We start from the raw sequence: 21,180 nt of genomic DNA, 5'->3' as shown, positions 1-21,180 counted from the left end.
AATCTACTTAAGATCAAGAAATATCATAAACATCAGAGAGGATGACAGCCGCCATGCCTCTAGTTTATAATATCGATATCAAATGGTAAAAGAAGTTAAGAGATAACTACAGGGTCTCTGCATCTTTAGACTGCTGAAATAGCTGTATTGGTTAGGGGCAGTAATGGTTTGCTAGAACCCACTTACTGTCTGTGGGCCGTGAGCCCACTGCTAGCTAAGGACAGTCCCATAGGATCGTGCACATTGAACATCTGAGTTAGAACTTATAGAACGGTACACTAGAGGGATGAGATTAATTAATTGGTTGATAGTAAAATATCAAGGCAATTAATTGGTGGTTAATTAATTGATACTTTGTATCAATGTAATTGATTAATAGATTTAGGCGTTGTGTATTTAATTGGTTAATTAGTTTACGGGATGTAATTAATTAATTTGTAAATTAATGTGATGCGGAGCATCTTTCCCTAGGATCGAGTCCGAGCAAGGGAAGCCGGAGGAAGAATCAAGTACAAGAAACAAGCAAGCAAGAAGGCCAACTGTGCCACACAACAAGTGGGAACGCTCCGCGTGGTTTAGTACATGCCCCGCGTACTTGAGGAATTGAGCCAAAGAAAAGCCCAGGAGGTCATCCACGCGAGGCATGGATCAAACACGCTCCGCGTATAGAGCAAGCACACCCTCATAGGGGAAGAAATGATCCGGAGGGAGTCCCAACAACTCAGACACGCTCCGCATGTCTAACGGTACGCCCCGCGTGAAGGAAAGTAATCCCGGAGAAGAGTTCAACAGCCAAAGTACGCCCCGCGTACTTTCAGATACGCCCCGTGTACTTGCACTTTTCCGTACGCCCCATGTAAAATGGATCCTGATTCAGAGAATGGCTCATCAGCCAAAGTACGCCCCGCATACTTTTGGATACGCCACGCGTACTTTCACTTTTCCAGGAACTTGCTCCTTACTCCAGCTTTCTGGTTATTTACACTTTTGGTCCCTCAGCTCCTTTCCCCATCTACAAATCAACCCCCTCCACTTACCTTTACCCCATTTACCCCTTCTCTTACTATTTTAATTAGTTATTTGATTTACCCTTTTATGTAATTTGTTTTAGGGTTTTTGAGATGATATAAATTCATCTCTTTCTCTTGTAATAGGTTAACTTTTTATCAATCAAATTAATATCTTCTTCAAAGCTTTTGTTAAGGTTTTTCACCTTCAACAATGGGGGATTTTATATTCCTATGGATTTAGTCCATAAATTAGGATCCACTCCTTCTAGTTTAGCTAGATAAGTTGTTAGCCTTTGTGAGTTTACGGTTTAAAAATCTCAGTGGATTCCGCGCTACATCATTTGGTATCAGAGCCGATCGTTTTCCTTAAACGGAGACTTCTTTCGACAATGATTCAACCGAGTTATTTACAAGCTTTAAAGGAACATCTTGAAGCCGAGACAATGGAGATGAGGCTCCAATATGCCGAGATGTTGAGAAAGACAAGAGAGAACTTGGAGCAAGAAGAGATGGAGAGGCTCCAAAGGGGAACCCGAAATAGTCGGAGACGACAACGTCGAGCCCAACGGAAAAGAGATGGGGAAACCACTATTTCACCTCCTAAAGATTCATCCCAAATCTGTCCCATATTGCACAATGAGGAGGTAAATCCAAAGCTTTCAAATCTTGATGTGGAAGTTGTGGGTATGCCTATTATTAGTGATGAATTGGTTGTTTGTGATGTTGAAGTAGATTTAAGTTCTCATTGTGGATTTATTGTTAATGAAATTGTTGATGAGAATTTAAATGCATGTGTGAATGAGGAGGAGTGGGGATTGAGAAGTGGAAATTTTGAAGAAACCCATGTTGAGAAAGGTACTCCCCAAGTGTTTGATGAAATGCCCCTTAGGCCTAGGCACATATGTATGCTTAGGGACATTGAGGATATTTGTCTTGAAGAGGGGGAGAAGGAGTTTGGGCTTGTTAATCTCTTTGGGAAGCATGATGAAATTGGTTTATATGTGGAGATTGATGGCTATGGAGATGGGAGAGATGTTGGTGGTTCTACCATATTGGGTTGTAGCATGTATTTTGAGTCGGACGGCTTGGCACGTGAGTTAGTCGGTTCGAATTGTGAAGAGGAGTGTGAGGAAATGAGGGGTCGTGGGAAAAGGCGGATCATTGATGAAGATGGAAATGAATTTGAATACAACCATGAAGAAGAGGATTTAGAGGAGGAAATTGATGAAGAGGAGAACCAATCTGAGAATGAGCTAGTAAGACATGAGGACCATGATTATTGTGAAGGCAAATTCGAGGATGAGGTTAAAGAGAGAGAGAGCGCTTCCGAATATGAAACATGTGAGGATGGTGAACTTTATCATAGTGCATATGAATTTGATTATGATGAAAATGGTAGAGTTTACCATGAGGAGGATGAACGTCGACGCATTGAGTGGAACCAATATGGGGCCGCTTATGAGGAAGACGAAGATGGGGTCTACTATGATGAGAGTGGGCGTCGGTGTGTTGAGTGGGATCGACACGGGGCTCCTTATGAAGATGATGAGTGTAGATTCTATTGTGATGATGAGTTGGAGGATGTTGACCGGGTCTATAACGATGATACTTATGAGCATGATGGAGGTAGGGTCCATTATGAGGATGAGTCGGGAAATGTAGAATGGAACCGAATTGAAGAGGCTTATGATGATGAAGAAGATCGGTTCCAAGTTGAAGATGAGTCGGGAAGTGTTGAGTATGAAGGCACCTATGAAGTTGATGATGATGGCAATGAGCACAATGTGTATTTGGTGACTAGGGTGCCAATGCCTAGTGAAGAGGAGCCTAGTCAACGTCATCGATTATTTAGAACTCGATGCTTAGTTCGTGGGAAGAAGTGTGAGATGGTGATCGACGGAGGAAGCCAAGTGAATATCATTAGTCGGTTCGCCATGAGAAAGTTTGGGTTGGTTCCCGAGCCACATCCTAGACCTTACCGCATTGGTTGGGTCAACGAGGTGGAGAAGCTTCAAGTTACTCATTGGTGTAAAGTTCCTTTCAATATTGGAGCTTATGGGGATGAAGCTATGTGTGATGTTGTGGAGATGGGTGCTTGTGATGTGCTACTTGGTAGGCCATGGCAATTTGATTGTGATGCCTCACATGCGGGAAGAAGCAACACCTACACCATACGCAAGGGCAAAGTCCGATATGTTCTTATACCTTTGAAGAGTTCTCTTAGTAAGAAAACGGAGACCACTTTGGAAGAATGTCCAACTCGGGAGTTGAATGTTAATGGGTGCATTGGTGGAACGGGTGAGACATTGAGTCACCTTGATTGGGCTCCATGGGTGAGATAGCTAGCCACTCTCCTAATGAAGTCAAATCCCAAGAGGGGAATGAAGTTGAGAAGGGGAGTAGCAAAGTGGGAAGTGAGGAAGTTGGTCCGATGTCCGAGGGTGACAAGCATATGTTTTTCAAAGAGCCACCCAACGGGCTTCCTAAAGGACTTCCACCTTTGAGGAAGCTACCACATGACATAGCATGGGATCCGGGAGATAGTGCACCTAGCTCTACATATAGTGAGCTGATCTCTAGAGAGGAGGAGGAAGGTTGCTCTATGAAGCCTATTGATAGCACCGAGATGCCTAGCACATGCCACATGCAAAAGAGTCGAGTCACTCATTGGGTAAAATCTGAACTTATTCTTTTGTGCTTTGTTGAGATATTTGTGTTGGAATCTTGGATGTGTATGTTGAGGGAGAACCTTCCCGATGACGAGCCTATGGGAGATGATCTTATTGTGAGAAAGATGAGCTTTATGTTGGGGGAGAACCTTCCCTATGATGGAACCATGAAGGGTGATCTTGTTGGGGGCTTGGGTGTTTGTTCATTGAGGGGGAATGGCTTCCCGTGGAATATAGAAAGGATGGAAGGTGATCAAGAGTTGGTAAACTCGGAACTCATTATTTTGCGCTTTATTGCTATGTATATGTGGGGGTATATGTGGTGCTTGTTGAAGAAGCATCAACCCTATGTGGAGTCAATGAGAAGCGATATTGTGATGACGAGAGTGGGGTTTGTGAAGTCTTTGATGAATGGAGATAGCCGCCCGAGAGATGTTGAGTATGTAGAAGAAATTCAAGACTTGGGGATTGATGGCCAAGTTAGTAATGTGGCAAGTCTTGAAGTTCCGGGATTGTTAACCCAAGGTGAGGATGGAGCTAATCTATATGCTCTTGAGTTCGTTTTGAAGTGGGTTGACAAGTGTCGCCGGGATATTCCGTTTGATGTGGGCCATGGGCAAGGAGAGATTGAGCATGGTAGCCGGGTTAGTGGCATGAATGAAAGCGAAGGTCGGGCCTATTCAAGTCAAAATCGTGTTTGGGATGTGAAGAGTACTCAAGGGATCGCTCCAATTTGGGTTGATTTATGGCGCCGAGGCATGCCATTTGAGGTTGGCTATGTGCGAGTGGAGGTTGAGCCTAGCATCCGGGTTGATGGCATGAGGTACATTGAGATCCGGGCATATTCGACTCAAGATCATGTTGGGGTTTTGAAGAATACTTGTGAGATTGATTCTAGTTGGGTTGAAATGTGTCGTCGGGGTATTCCATTCGAAGCAAGCCATGGGTGGAAGAAGGTTGTGTTGATTCCTTAAGTACGTGATGGGGAGATCAAGAAGGTCCATGGGTGGTCCGCTCAGCGACACAAGGGGTGTGGGCAGACCGTCCAAGCAGTTATGGGGAAGTGGTTTGACAAGCTTCACCAAGACATACCATTCGATGTTGGTAGAGCATCCGAGATTGGTGAGGGAGATGAGTGCCATGGAAGATGGATGCCGGGGTGAAGTACTTGAGATATCGGGAAAAGCTCGTGAGGAGAAGGTGAGTCTGACAATATGTGGAGTTGAATCCTTGAATTCATCTCGAACAACACCTTGGTTCGATTTGAGGACTTGGGTTCATTCACAACAAACTCGTCTCTTCAATGCGTGGCAAGCAACTTGGGGTCAAGTTCTTTTTAAGAGAGAGTGAATGATGCGGAGCATCTTTCCCTAGGATCGAGTCCGAGCAAGGGAAGCCGGAGGAAGAATCAAGTACAAGAAACAAGCAAGCAAGAAGGCCAACTGTGCCACACAACAAGTGGGAACGCTCCGCGTGGTTTAGTACATGCCCCGCGTACTTGAGGAATTGAGCCAAAGAAAAGCCCAGGAGGTCATCCACGCGAGGCGTGGATCAAACACGCTCCGCGTATAGAGCAAGCACACCCTCATAGGGGAAGAAATGATCCGGAGGGAGTCCCAACAACTCAGACACGCTCCGCGTGTCTAACGGTACGCCCCGCGTGAAGGAAAGTAATCCCGGAGAAGAGTTCAACAGCCAAAGTACGCCTCGCGTACTTTCAGATACGCCCCGTGTACTTGCACTTTTCCAAAGTACACCCCGCGTACTTCTGAGTACGCCCCGTGTAAAATGGATCCTGATCCAGAGAATGGCTCATCAGCCAAAGTACGCCCCGCGTACTTTTGGATACGCCCCGCGTACTTTCACTTTTCCAGAAACTTGCTCCTTACTCCAGCTTCCTGGTTATTTACACTTTTGGTCCCTCAGCTCCTTTCCCCATCTATAAATCAACCCCCTCCACTTACCTTTACCCCATTTACCCCTTCTCTTATCATTTTAATTAGTTATTTGATTTACCCTTTTATGTAATTTGTTTTAGGGTTTTTGAGATGATATAAATTCATCTCTTTCTCTTGTAATAGGTTAACTTTTTATCAATCAAATTAATATCTTCTTCAAGAAGCTTTTGTTAAGGTTTTTCACCTTCAACAATGGGGGATTTTATATTCCTATGGATTTAGTCCATAAATTAGGATCCACTCCTTCTAGTTTAGCTAGATAAGTTGTTAGCCTTTGTGAGTTTACGGTTTAAAACTCTCAGTGGATTCCGCGCTACATCATAATGAAATTGCATTCGTGAATAATTAATCAAACTAATACGTCAATTTATTAAGGGTAATTAATTTATTAGTCCCTATATTTTGACAAAACACATTGTTTAGTCCCTGTATTTTCAAAAACACATGGTAAGGTCCATAACCTTTTTCTCAGTGAACTGTTTAGTCCTTCCATCTGTTTGTTAGATTTTTTATCGTTTATAACTTCGAAAATGACTAAATTATCCTTTACTATTTACCTTCAAACTTCAGAAGAGGAAATCCAATTTAGAAGAAGAAGCTATTTGTATGGAGAACAATAAAAAGAACAGACCCAATGCTTACGAATTTGAACGATTAAGAAGAAAATCAAGAAGAATAACACTTAAAGTTGACTTCAGATGCATTAGAATTTAAAAGAAAGGAAAATAAAGAAAAAGAAGAATGCAAATCCAAATTGACTAACATAATCTTCATGAGAGTCTAACGGTAGGGACTAAACAGTTCACCGAGAAAAACGTTAGGGACTAAACAGTTCACCGAGAAAAACGTTAGGGACTTTACCATGTGTTTTTGAAAATACAGAGACTAAACAGTGTGTTTTGTCAAAATATAGGGACTAATAAATTAATTACCCATTTATTAATTAGTGTTGTTTATTTAATTGAGGTAATTAAATTTAATCTAATTATAATTAATTGCATAGAATAAATACTATTGGTATTTATTTAAGTGATTATGTTAGAATTAGATTAGTTTTGTAATTAACCAATTAGGTTTAGAAATAACTACACTATATATAATAAAAGCCTAAAACCTAATCTAAGCTAACTAACCACTATTCAGATCGGCGGCCACAGAGGGAAAAATCAATTTGATTTTTTCGACGGAACCACCAAAAGTAAAAAGTGGGATTTGTTTTGGCTAATTACCTAATCTCTCCTGACTACGGAGATCTTACTACCTTGTGGATTCTTCAGCCGTCTCTAGAAGAGACAGTCCGGGTATGTTTATATCCCTAAACGGATCAAAAGGTTTATTCAATTAATGGTTAACGGACAAAGATCAAATTAAAGGGATTAAAAATAAATTTTAAACCGCAAATCCGCAGCGCTACAGTTGATTAACTGGCAATAATCCCTAACATATCATTCCCATTGGATGCTAAATGTGATGTCCTTAAGTGAATGTTTATGTCATGTTTTGGATCCTAAGAATGTCACAACATATCTAATACTCCATAAGAATCGTAAAACTGACGCTCTGATACCATTAATGTAACACCCAATTTCACAAATCATAAATATATAAGCAATAATAAATTTCCATTCGACTTATCATCAAATTAATGTGTACAAAACCAATAACATCATTTATGAGATAAAAGCAAACACTTAAGGACTGATGACTCCACATACTGGTTGGTCCAAACGAGCATCGCTAAGCATTTAATGGGCATTAACCTGAAAAGAAAACTGGTGGAGAGTGGGGTGAGCTTGGGGGGCTCAGTAAGATAGCTAACTATATACATAGTACAACCACACGCGCATACAATTTAGTTTACATGCATTTAATATTTATTAGTTATCAAACAAAACATCCAATACTTAATATATTATTATTAATTTATTCAAATGGCTCTACTTACTCTAGTCTAGTAATACCCAATGGTTGCTTGGCCAATAAAATCATATCCTGGGATACCCTGTCGTAACAAATATCCGGTATCCCGTCTTCTAGGTACCCTATCGTAATAAATACCCGGTACCTTAACACCATGTCGTAACAAATACCCGGTGTTTATATTTCACGTGATCACAACATTCCTTTTTCTCATTTCAATCGCAACCATTGAATATATTATCCTAGTTTAAGCTTTTATTCTCATATCTCTGACATTTTCTAGACTTCAATTTACATTCACCATATATATATTTCTCATTCTCATGCCATCATCATCAGTGTCATTCTCAAATATTTTCCTACCAACATGATCATCATTAACGTATCATATAGACATGTCAAGCACATAGATCAAACCAATTACACAATTTATATCAATTAGTCAGTATAACAACAAATATACAATCAAAGGTACCATATATTTAATTAACTACTCACATTCATTAGAAGTATAACAGTCAATTACAATAGACATACAAACAAACAACGAAAAACTACATATATAATTAACCACTTACCTCAATTCCGAAAGATAACGCTAAATTAGCAAGCTCCAATTAGCTAGCTTTAAATTGATATATGAATACTACAAAGAGAATAATAAACTCTTTGGGTCTGTTTGGTATGCCGTAATACAATGTAATGTAATCAAGGTCGTAATGTAATCAAAGTTGTAATGGAATGGAATGGAATGGTAATTCCATTACCATGTTTGGTTGACAATCATGATGTAATGTAATGACCATTACAATATTTATATTTTCCTAATTCAATGTAATCATAAAATTTTATTTACATAATTAAAATCGACGAAAAACATGAAAATCACGAAAAATGTGAAAAATCGAATCGAAATCAAATGCAAAATTAGATTAACCGAAATCAATAAATTAGTATATAGTTTTCGTTTTTTCTTGTTTTTTTTTACATTTTTCTCGTTTCTTTTAATTTCCATTTTCAACAATTTTCACCGTTTTTTTAATTTCCATTTTGCAACATTTTTCACCGTTTTTCTATTTTCTCTTTTTTCCAGTTTTTCATTTTTCTTTTCATTTTTCGTATTTTTTCAGTTTTTCGCATTTTTTTCATTTTTCTCGTTTTCAATTTTCATGTTTTTCTACTTTTTGAGACGTGAGTAGGGGTGTGCATCGGTTCGGTTTAAACCGCATACCGAACCGAGTGAATTCGGTTTTTCGATTCAGTTTTTTAACAATTCGGTTCGGCATCGGTTTTAATTTTAAATGTAGTTCGGTATTCGGTTCGGTTTGATAGAAAATGCAAAAAAAACCGAACCGCACCGAATTACACATGTTTTGCATTTATATATATATATATATTATACAAGTTTAGCTTTTTTTTTTTATTGTTGAGATAATAATCCAATATAGATATATTTTGGAAATATTTCAATTTTGTTGTTGTTGAGGTAAATTTAATGAGAAAATATAGTGAATTTTATTTGTTATTTGTTATTTTTAACTTAATTCGGGTTGTTCGGTTTAAACCGAACTGAACCGCATATTTCGGTTCAGTTTTAATTCGATTTTACCTATTATCCGGTTCGTGTGTCGGTTTGAATTATTTTGATCATTTCGGTATTCGTTATTTTTTATTCGGTTCGGTTCGGTTCGGTTTTGTACCGATGCACACCCCTAAACGTGAGATTTGAGAAATGAGAGGGTAGATGACAATGTAATGAGAATTCAAGTCATTTTTCTATGTAATGGGGATTACAAGATTTCTTCAACAAAATTACAAGTTTTCTCATTCCATTACAATGAAATTGTAATATGCAACCAAACATGGTAATGAGCCTTCAATGTAATGGCCATTCCATTACGAAGCTCATTACGTCTTACCAAACGGCACCTTTGTTTTTTTTTTCCCCAGAATGTTGATAATGGGTTTTTGCGGCTCCCCCTTCACCATATGTAATATATATATATATATATATATATAAAAAGAAGTTAACCCTACTAACAATTGATACCTGAATTAATTATCTTTTTTTATTATTATTAATAAAGATAAATGTTTATAATTGTTAAGCATATCACAACAATATTATAACAAACTCATTTATTTTGTTGCCGGACACAAAATTAACTAATTTATTACTCTTTCAAAAATATTATTTAATATAGATTTTTTTAAATTAAATATACAATATTAATATTTGCTTTTATTAAAATTAATAGACATTAATAATTAATTATTTTAGAAATCCTAATTCTCACGTATGAATATAATATTTTTTTTTCCGGGCGTTACAATCCATTTTTACCTTTATATAACAGGAAATTACGAATTGATTCGACTATTATTTAACTTTTATATTAAATATTTTAAATAAGTTATTAAACTGAAATAAATTTATATATTTTTACAAGTTATTTATAAATATTTTGATAATATTATTAGGACTGTAATTGAACCGAGCCGAGCCGAGCTTTGACTTGCTCAAGCTCGACTCGTTATAAAATTAACGAGCTCGAGCCTGAGCCGAGCTTCGAGCTTGTTTCGAGTCGAAAATCCTCTTTGAACTTGGTTTATTAAGAAAATTATGAATTGTTTGTGAGTAAATCGTTAATTATATTTGTGAAGTTTGCTCGCAAATAACTCTTTAATTGTGTAAATAAACAAGATACTTACAAATAGTTCGTCTATTACTCATTTATTATGTTTGTGAACGAACTCATCTAATAGCAAATGAAATAATATTAAATTTAGATATTTGTGAACTAACACAAAATTATATAGTTTTCTGCCAAACTAAAATTTGTTTATAAATGTTCTAATCGAGTCTCCTCACGAGTTTTCGAACCGAGCTTTGGTCTGCTCAAACTCAGCTCGTTTACGAACCAAACCATTAAATCGTGTTCACCAACGGTTCGTTTACAAATCGAGCCGAATCGAACCGAGCACCGAGCTACTCATAAGCGGCTCGGCTTATTTACGACCCTAAATATTATAACTATTTTAAGTAATTTTTTTTTTTTTTGAAGGATTAAGTAATTTTTTAATAAGTTATAAATGTGTTAGTAAAACTGTTGGAAGTGACAGTTATATATAGGGATAAATTAGTCCATTAAACATTAAAGATACAATATTAAATATAGTTTGTACGTTATTCTAAAAAAATAAAAAGTTTGTACGTTAGGCATAAAATTTATATTTATAGAAAAACGAAAATGGACAAATTTATGTCTTATCGTTTTTATTTATTGCAAATAAACACTTGTAGTACCCAATAAATAAATAAATAAACAAGAAGTAGATAAAAGAAAAGCCAGCTGGCCAACAATCAACCTTTCTTTTCTTTCTTTCGGGGGCGAGCCAGCGAGGCCAAAACCCGAGTCACCAACTCACCGTCATCATCGTCCTCACCAATGAATCAGTTGTTAATCCAAAATTAGGAATAAATTTAATAATAAAAACAAAATGCCAAGACCGTTTTACGATGGGGTTTCAGATCCCCCATCATCTTCCTTTCATACTTAGACAAAATTCATTACACACACCTCACCAAAAACCTCTTCTTTCCCCCTTTTTCTTACCCTTTTTCCTCTCTGTTTTCCAATCAGCGTAAACCCTAATTCCATGAATTGAGGCCTGACTTCTGCTCAACTCGGTTATTGCCTTTCCTACTTCATTTATGTGCATTGTCTTTTCCTCCTGTTTTGAACACCGGCTTGCCAAATGACGACCAGAGGTAGCAGATCAGAGAAAGTGAAGCGAATTTTCCAGAAATTTGATGGTAATCGTGATGGAGGACTTAATAGAGAAGAAATGGCTGCCCTAGTGGTCGCCGTTAATCCTCGGGTTAAATTCAGCGACGAACAAATCAATGCCATTCTTGATGAAGTGTTTCGTACTTATGGCGAGTTTATTGACGGGGAGAAAGGTTTGACCTACGACGGCCTCTTGCGTACTTATGATGACGGAGCCGGTGATGTGGATAGAGATTTCGATGCGCTTGAGCTTGAGCTTAATTTGGATGATGGCAAAGGGATCTCTATGGTATCTGAGGCGTCTTCTTCCTCAATTTTGGATGAGAGGACTGTGGAGTCGCAAAAAAAGCAAAGGACTGCTGCGTGGGCTGTTTCTCCTAACCATGGGATTGTTTTTGATGATACCTGGAAAATTGTTGACGAATTGGAAGGTTTGGTCAAGAGATTGAAATCTAAGCAAGCCAAAGATGGGAAATTGAAAGGGGAAAATTTTGATGCGTATTCTGATGCCGGTTGGTCGAGGGAACTAGGTCCATCTTCAGAGATCTCGGAGAAGAGGGTTTTTTGGGAGGAGTCAGGACATGATTATGCACTTTTCGTGAAGGAATTAGGGGTTTTGAGGAGCCGAGCTGATGGGGCTAGATCGAGAGAAGAGGCTTTTGATGGGCATATGGCGATTGGTAGGGTTTTGTATGAGCATCAATTGTTTAAAGAGGCATTAGTGAGTTTTAAGAGAGCTTGTGAGTTGCAGCCTGTGGATGTTAGGCCACATTTTAGAGCTGGGAATTGCCTGTATGTTCTAGGGAAGTATAAAGAAGCTAAGGATGAGTTCTTGTTGGCGCTGGAAGCAGCTGAGACTGGTGGAAATCAATGGGCTTACTTACTTCCTCAAATATATGTTAATCTTGGGATTGCCCTTGAAGGTGAAGGTATGGTTTTAAGTGCTTGTGAATATTATAGGGAAGCAGCTATTCTTTGTCCAACTCATTTTAGAGCTTTGAAACTTTTGGGTAGTGCTTTATTCGGGGTAGGAGAATATATGGCGGCTGTCAAGGCCTTGGAAGAGGCTATTTTTATGAAACCAGATTATGCTGATGCCCATTGTGACTTGGCTTCTGCTTTGCACGCCATGGGTGAGGATGAGAAGGCTATAGAAGTTTTTCAAAAGGCTATTGATTTGAAACCTGGTCATGTGGATGCTTTGTATAATTTAGGTGGTCTTTACATGGACTTAGGTAGATTTCAGAGAGCTTCTGAGATGTATACTAGAGTGTTAGCCGTGTGGCCTAACCATTGGCGGGCACAACTCAATAAGGCTGTTTCGTTGTTAGGGGCTGGTGAAACTGAGGAAGCTAAAAAAGCTTTGAAGGAAGCTTTAAAAATGACCAATCGGGTTGAATTGCACGATGCCGTATCACATTTGAAGCACCTACAGAAGAAGAAAGTCAAGGGGAATGGAGGTACAAATGGGGAGGGAGCTTTTACTGTTGTGGAACTTGCAAAGTTTAAAACAGTTAGTGAAAGAACTACATTGAGGCAGGACTTAGCCAATGCTCTTCAAATTAGGGCATTTCAGAGGATTTCGAGGTTGAGTCGTTGTGATGTGGAGCTTCTGAGGAAGGAAATGACTGAAAGTGATGTACCCGTTTCATACTCCGGGGGCGGTGTTGCAGAGAAATCGATACGCAAACCTAACTTAGAGGAGATCCTCCGGAGGTTACTCAATTTCCTGAAGCCCGAAACATTTCAAGGGGCTGTAAAGGCAATAAATGAGAGAATTCTATCTGTTTTAGATGAGTCAGGCTCAGGCAGAGTAGACTTAGGCATATTCTACGCTGTTCTTGCCCCCATTTGCAGTGGCCATCCGGACAAGCGAAAGCGCGTTGCTTTTGATGCCCTTCTATGGCGTCCGGTGAATGAAGGCAGTTCTCAACTCAAAAAAGTCGATGCTGTTCATTACATAAAGCTGCTGAGAGCCATTTACATTCCTTCCCACGGAAATAGCGAAATGCTAGAAGTTCATGGAGAAACAGATTCCTCCATGGTATCATTCAATGATTTTCTCGTAATGTTCGATGATCCTGATTGGGGTTTTGGTATCATGTCAACACTACTAAAACTCGAAAACGGAGACCGGAATCGCCATGGAAACCAAGTCTGCTCAGTTTGCCGGTACCCAATCATCGGGTCCCGATTCAAGGAGGTGAAGTCTCATTTTAGTCTATGTAATCAATGTTACAGTGAAGGAAAGGTACCTCCTGCGTACAAGCAAGAGGAGTATAAATTCAAAGAGTACGGAAGTGAAGGTGAGGCAATGAAAGATAAGTGCACATGTTTTAGTTTGCAATCACATAAAGATTGAGTTTTAAAAAAATGGTGTTGAGTTTGTATTATGATCCCTTGTGTGAATTACATAGATTGTTAGTGCAGTGGACATCTCATCTCTCACCCTTTGTATAATAAGTCAATTTGGGTAACATCTCATCTCGGATCTGTGATACTCACTAGGCTGGCTTTTTTAGATGTTTGAGGATGTGTATATTGTTTGTCAATGGTGCTGAATCGCTGGAAGCTTATTTTCATTTCAGTGGGAAGGAAATTGCATTTCATTTCATTTTCTGTTTCTGAATGCTTAACCGGATTTTAGTTTTTGTTATGCGTATCAGTTTAACTTTCGTCTTGCTTTTGAACTGCAAAACCGGATATAAAAATTTCTGAACTTTGTTCTTTGCTGACGGTACAAGACTGTTAACTTTTTGAGTTAATTTATGTGTTAAAATGCTGATAAAGTTGCTAAATGTTAGGAAAAAGATTGATGATGATAAAAGTGTAGGATGAAGTTTGACAAAGTTGCTAAATATAAGGAAAAAAGATTGATAATGATAACGATGTAGGGTATGGGGATGATAATATTTAGGAGTATTTTCTGATGATCCTATATTAGTTTCTGATTTATTTAGTGGATTGCTATTTATCGTACCCCATTTGACGTTTTTGCCGTTTTTATTTTTTTCAATCAAAACTTCTCATCCTCTCTATGATCTCTCCAAAAATCACAAGCCCCTATAAGAGCATCACTGAGAAATTACAGCAAATTTATTGTAAAGTTACGTTTTTTTTTTATTAAATTTCCATCGAAAACACGAGTTCTGTCTCCGAATTTGGAGACGAAACTCATCATCCGCCTACTAGACGGATGAATCTCCCGCTTGGCCAAAGGGCAGGCAGGATTTTCTCCCGCCGAGACCAGATACGAGTATATTTTTTCTTTTTTCTAAATCGTTCATTTTCGGAGTTCTCAGGTCCATTTTTTACTTCGTCTTCGAAATTGTCCATTTTCGAAGTTCTGGGTCCATTTTTTTTAGAATTTCGGTTTTGTTCGGGAGAGAAAAGAATTTTCAGTTTTTAATCAAAATAAAATGAGAAGGGCAAAATTCTCAAATAGAAGGCGGTGATAATTTTTTAGAATTTCAGTTTTGCTCGGGAGAGAAAAAGAATTTTCAGTTTTTAATCAAAATAAAATGAGAAGGACAAAATTCTCAAATAGAGAGCGGTGATAAGTAAAACGGGAGTGATAAATAGCAACACCCTTTATTTATTTTAGATAAGAGGATTTTTAAGATAATCTATGGTTTGATAGAGATTAGAGAAAGTGGGTGCACGTTAATTGAGATAATTAATAGATAATGAAGTCTGTAATCACAACTCAATTAGACTTTCTTATTACTTGTATCCAACTACTGCTGAATTCTCTCGGACTGTCTCATTCCAGCAACGGATTTTGCTTTTTGCTACTTAAAATTGCATTTTAAGGAAAAGGAATTTTTTTTTTTTTTTTTTTGTAATTGGTCATTTTCTTTGAGAATAGAATATAAAATTGTTCCTGTAGTTTCTTTTAATCACATATTTACTTTTAATATACGAAATAATGTAATTTTTTTTAGCGATGCAATTTCACTCCTAACGTTTTCATACAAAAAATCAAATTTATCTCATCTAACAGAAAAATTTGGACGGACTTATTTGATAATTTTTCGATTCTCATATAGGATCTTTCAAATAAGTTTGTGTAGTTTTGCTCATTTTAACAAGTTATTTATAACTGTTTAATAAAATAATAAATATTTAGACAATTTTTATTATTAAATTTTATGTAGTAGACTTAAATTGATATTTTCATAGATTGTTTGTAATTATGTTACTAACAAAATAAATATTTTAGATATAATTAAAGTTTGAAATGTCAAAAAGTCAAATCCCAATAAATTAGTTTGTTTAAATTTTATCTTATATTCTATGAGAATTTTTTTTGAAAGACATTCTGTGAAAATATTAAAAAGTAAAATAATACCATTTCGTGCACTGCTCAAAAATTGATAGGGGCAAATCTAACATTTAAAAGGAGTGTAGATATAGCCAATACTTTTGTACCCTTCTGCTTCCGGTTGTGGATCCAAATATTTGAAACTCTAAGAACATCTATAATAGTATCCATAACCATTCAATAGTATATCACATCATTTTTGTGAATAAATTCTATTTCATCCTACTATCTTTTAGGGGTGAATATGGTCCGGTTCGATTCAAAAACCGAACCAAATCAAACCAAATCGAATTACCTCTATTTTTTAGGACGAAACCAAATTATAATTCGATTTGGTCAGAACTGAACCAAATTATTTCGGTCCGGACTGGTTTGGTTTATGTTTGAACCAAACAAAGCACTAGAGACCTACAACTACTTGTATCTTCACTGACTAAATAATTATATAAAGAAAATAATCATATGATTAGTTTTTCTTTTGTATATATGATTAGTTGAGAGAGAAAAAACATGTTTAATTGTTTTTTTATATATAATTAGTTAATTAATTTAAAACCTTAAAACTAAGAGTAGTACATATTGTATTTGAGTTTGGTTTTGTTCGGTTTTGGGCCGGACCAAATCGAACCGAACCGAAAACCAAACTAGCTTAATTGAACCAAATCAAAATATAATTCGATCCGGTTTGGTTCGATTTTTTCGGTCTAGCTTTTTCGGTCTTTGGATTTTCGGCTCGGTTCTACTCACCCCTACTAAACTCAATTACATAGGACCTACTATCAAATCATATTTTTTATTATTGTTTAATAATATATATTTTACATATTTTAGAAAACTATATTTAATCATATTACTTTGACACAATTAAATGTAATAAAAATAGATTGTAAAACTATGTTATTGTTGTTACATTTATTATATTGAAAAAAAATTGAATTTTTTTAATGGATGGTATATACATTTATTATAACTAGTCGAAAACCCGTGCGATGCACGAGATATGAAACTTTTATATAATTTATATAAATAAATAAATTGACATATTTACTTTTAAGTAATTTTATATCATACTATGAAAAAAAATTATATTATATATATTTGAAATTAATATATATATATTTTTTATTTTGAGGAAATATATTTTTTTATTGATAATTCAAATTAAATTAAATTAATTTTGAAAATAATTGATTAATTTTTTTTATAGAATTTTAATTAAATGTGAATGATTGATTTATTTTTACAAAATTCAATGATTTGTATTTTTTAGTAATTTGAATATATTTTCAATTTTTTTTTTATAATTGGAATTCTATGAAACAATAATAATAAAGTAGGAGATTAGTTAAGAAATATATTAGAATATAATGAAAAAACCAAAAATTGAATTAAACTACAATTAAAATTAAATATTAAATCTACGATATAAAATAATTACAATCTATGTCAACATCGATATATTATGCTATAAACTATTACAATCAATACTTTTCTAATGTTGCACATGAAGAAACTTTATCAATTCAATATGTTGCATATAAAAAAATAAAATTCATAAGAACTAGTCACAAATTTATCTTGATGATAATCATTTTGCTTGATGGAATTTCATGATCACCAAGTATTCGAATTCAATTATTCATTCTGCTACAATAACCTAATATATCCAATTGAATCATCCTAAGGTGATGATTTCTCCTATTTTCTTCTCGCAATATCTCATCAAGACATTCAATCAATTTGCTCTTCATTCTTTCACTGTATAGAATATCATTCATGCTTGCAGATATCACTTGTTTGACTTTATTAATATTTTCTAATAATTATATATTCTTGAATTTCGTAAGCAAGAAAAACAAATAAAAGAATAGAAAACAAAAATGAAATGACAAAAAAGATAATTAGGAGAGAACTATCTTCCTCTTGTTTTTTTTTTTTTTTTTTGAAAATGATATAAGCATATAAAAAAGAGAGTGAAAATATTTTTTGCCCATTAATTAAAATTTTCATTTTTTCTTTTTTTTTTAAGAAATTTTTTATTTTTTCTTAATGAAGAATTAATTCCATAAATTAATTTTAGTTAAATAGAATTAGATCGCAGTTGTAACTACTTAGTACAAAAAAAAACGTTTTATAATTAATATGTGAAATTAATTCTATTAATTAGAATCATTATACTCAACATTTGAGAATTTGAAGAGATTCAAATAATACTATTTTTTAATTAATATTTTCCAACAACTTGTCTTATGATCATGTTTCATTTCATTTGTTAAAAACTCTTGAATTACTAACAATTTTGTAGAAACATAATATAATAGTTAAAAACTATATAAGTCAAGGTAAATTCTATGGTTACTATGTTGGAAAAAAAAAGTAATCATACTTTGTTTTAGTATCCAATAGTAATTAGACATGTGTTAATAAAAATAAGGTTAATTAAAATTAATAAATAAAAGTAACCTGCTATAGCAGGTAATATTTAATTATGGAAATTTTAAAGATTATTAATTATAAGGTAAATAATATATGAGTCCCTATATTTTAGCTCAATTCAACAGTTTAGTCCCTTATAGAAGGATTAATCTGTTCAATAATCTAGAAAATTTAACTTGATCAAAATAAAAAATAAGAAGTAAACAATATATTATTAAAATACGAGAACTAAACAATATGTTAGATATTTAATATAGGGGCTGATAAAATAAAAAAATTACATAAAACTCTATTTTCACAAGGTTTGTGAATTTGTTTCTCCTAAAATAAAAAGGTTACCTAAATTTCACAAACCTATACGTAAATTATATTTAAACATAAAATATTTACGTAAAGTTTAAAGGTTTTACATAAAACTCTAATTTTCACGAGGTTTGTGGATTTTTTCTCCAAAAATAACAAGGTTACGTAAATTTAGTCAAACCTTACGTAAATTATGTTTAAAAATAAAAGATTTACGTAATATTCATAGGTTTTAGGTAAAACACTATTTTCACAAGGTTTGTGAAATTTTTTATCCTAAAATAAAAAGGTTACGTAAATTTGGTCAAACTATACGTAAATTATTCTAGAAATAAAATCTTTACGTAAAGTTCAAAGGTTTTACGTAAAACTCTAATTTTCACAATGTTTGTGGATTTTTCTCCTAAAGTAAAATGGTTACGTAAATTTAGTCAAATCTTACGTAAATTATGTCTAAAAATAAAAGATTTACGTAAAATTCATAGGTTTTACGTAAAACTCTATTTTCACAAGGTTTGTGAATTTTTTTCTCCTAAAATAAAAAGGTTACGTAAGTTTAGTCAAACTATACGTAAATTATATCTAAAAATAAACCATTTACGTAAAGTTCAAAGCTTTTACGTAAAACTCTAATTTACACAAGGTTTGTGGATTTTTTCTCCTAAAGTAAAAGGGTACCATAAATTTAGTTAAACCTTACAAAAATTATGTCTAAAAATAAAAGATTTTCGTAAAATTCATAGATTTTACGTAAAACACTATTTTCACAAGGTTTGTGAATTTTTTCCTCCTAAAATAAAAAGGTTACCTAAATTTAGTCAAACTATACGTAAATATATCTAAAAATAAAATATTTACATAAAGTTCAAAGGTTTTACGTAAAACTCTAATTTTCACAAGGTTTGTGGATTTTTTCTCCTAAAATAACTAGGTAAGGTAAATTTAGTCAAACCTTACATAAATTATGTCTAAAAATAAAAGATTTACGTAAATTATATAGGTTTTATGTAAAACTCTATATTCACAAGGTTTGTGAATTTTTTTAATCTAAAATAAAAAGGTTACGTAAATTTAGTCAAACTATACGTAAATTATATCTAAAAATGAAATATTTACGTAAAGTTTCAAGGTTTTACGTAAAACTATATTTTTCATAAGGTTTGTGGATTTCTCTCCTAAAGTAAAAGGGTTACGTAAATTTAGTCAAATCTTACGTAAATTATGTCTAAAAATAAGAGATTTACGTAAAATTCATAGGTTTTACGTAAAACTCTATTTTAACAAGCTTTGTGAATTTTTTTCTCCTGAAATAAAAAGGTTACGTAAATTTACTCAAACTATATGTAAATTATATCTAAAAATAAAATATTTACGTAAAGTTCAAAGGTTTTACGTAAAACTCTAATTTTCACAAAGTTTTTAGATTTTTTTCTCCTAAAGTAAAAGGGTTACGTAAATTTAGTCAAACCTTACGTAAATTATGTCTAAAAATAAAAGATTTACGTAAAATTCATAGGTGTTACGTAAAACTCTAATTTAACAAACTTTGTGAATTTTTTTCTCCTAAAATAATAAGGTTACGTAAATTTAGTCAAACTATACGTAAATTATGTCTAAAAATAAAAGATTTACGTAAATTATATAGGTTTTACGTAAAACTCTACTTTCACAAGGTTTGTGAATTTTTTTCATCTAAAATAAAAAAAGTTACGTAAATTTAGTCAAACTCTACGTAAATTATATCCAAAAATGAAATATTTACGTAAAGTACCAAGGTTTTACGTAAAACTCTATTTTTCATAAGGTGTCTGGATTTTTCTTCTAAAGTAAAAGGGTTACGTAAATTTAGTCAAATCTTACGTAAATTATGTCTAAAAATAAGAGATTTACGTAAAATTCATAGGTTTTACGTAAAACTCTATTTTAACAAGCTTTGTCAATTTTTTTCTCCTAAAATAAAAAGGTTACGTAAATTTAGTCAAAATATACGTAAATTATATCTGAAAATAAAATATTTACGTAAAGTTCAAAGGTTTTACGTAAAACTCTAATTTTCACAAGTTTGTGGATTTTTTCTCCTAAAATAACAAGGTTGCGTAAATTTAGTCAAACCTTACGTAAATTATGTCTAAAAATAAAAGATTTACGTAAAATTCATATGTGTTACGTAAAACTCTATTTTCACAAGGTTTGTGAATTTTTTCCTCATAAAATAAAAACGTTACGTAAATTTAGTCAAACTATACGTAAATTATATCTAAAAATAAAATATTTATGTAAAGTTCAAAGGTTTTGCGTAAAACTCTAATTTTCACAAGGTTTGTGGATTTTTTCTCCTAAAATAACAAGGTTACATAAATTTAGTCAAACCTTACGTAAATTATGTCTAAAAATAAAAGATTTATGTAAAATTCATAGGTTTTACGTAAAACTCTATTTTCACAAGGTTTGTGAATTTGTTTTCTCCTAAAATAAAAAGGTTTCGTAAATTTGGTCAAACTATATGTAAATTATATCTAAAAATAAAATCTTTACGTAAATTCAAAGGCTTTACGTAAAACTCTAATTTTCACAATGTTTGTGGATTTTTTTTCTAAAGTAAAAGGGTTATATAAATCTAGTCAAACCTTACGTAAATTATGTCTAAAAATAAAAGATTTACGTAAAATATATAGGTTTTACGTAAAACTCTATTTTCACAAGGTTTGTGAATTTTTTTCTCCTAAAATAAAAAAAGGGTACGTAAATTTAGTCAAACTATACGTAAAT

The 21,180-nt window shown here is 33.9% G+C and overlaps 1 protein-coding gene across 1 annotated transcript; it reads left to right on the top strand.

The window, feature by feature from the left end:
• The first annotated feature begins 10,937 nt into the window (after positions 1-10,937).
• LOC136235231 (uncharacterized TPR repeat-containing protein At1g05150-like) lies at positions 10,938-13,962 on the top strand. Its single transcript, XM_066024822.1, has one exon. The coding sequence runs from the start codon at positions 11,317-11,319 to the stop codon at positions 13,708-13,710; it is 2,394 nt and encodes a 797-aa protein (XP_065880894.1). The 5' UTR covers positions 10,938-11,316; the 3' UTR covers positions 13,711-13,962.
• Positions 13,963-21,180: the final 7,218 nt, after the last annotated feature.

This window comes from Euphorbia lathyris, chromosome 7, assembly GCF_963576675.1.
Source record: "Euphorbia lathyris chromosome 7, ddEupLath1.1, whole genome shotgun sequence".
In the NCBI taxonomy this organism is placed as follows: Eukaryota; Viridiplantae; Streptophyta; class Magnoliopsida; order Malpighiales; family Euphorbiaceae; genus Euphorbia; species Euphorbia lathyris.
Note: the sequence above shows the minus strand (reverse complement) of the source record. Positions and strands in the feature narration are given on the sequence as shown.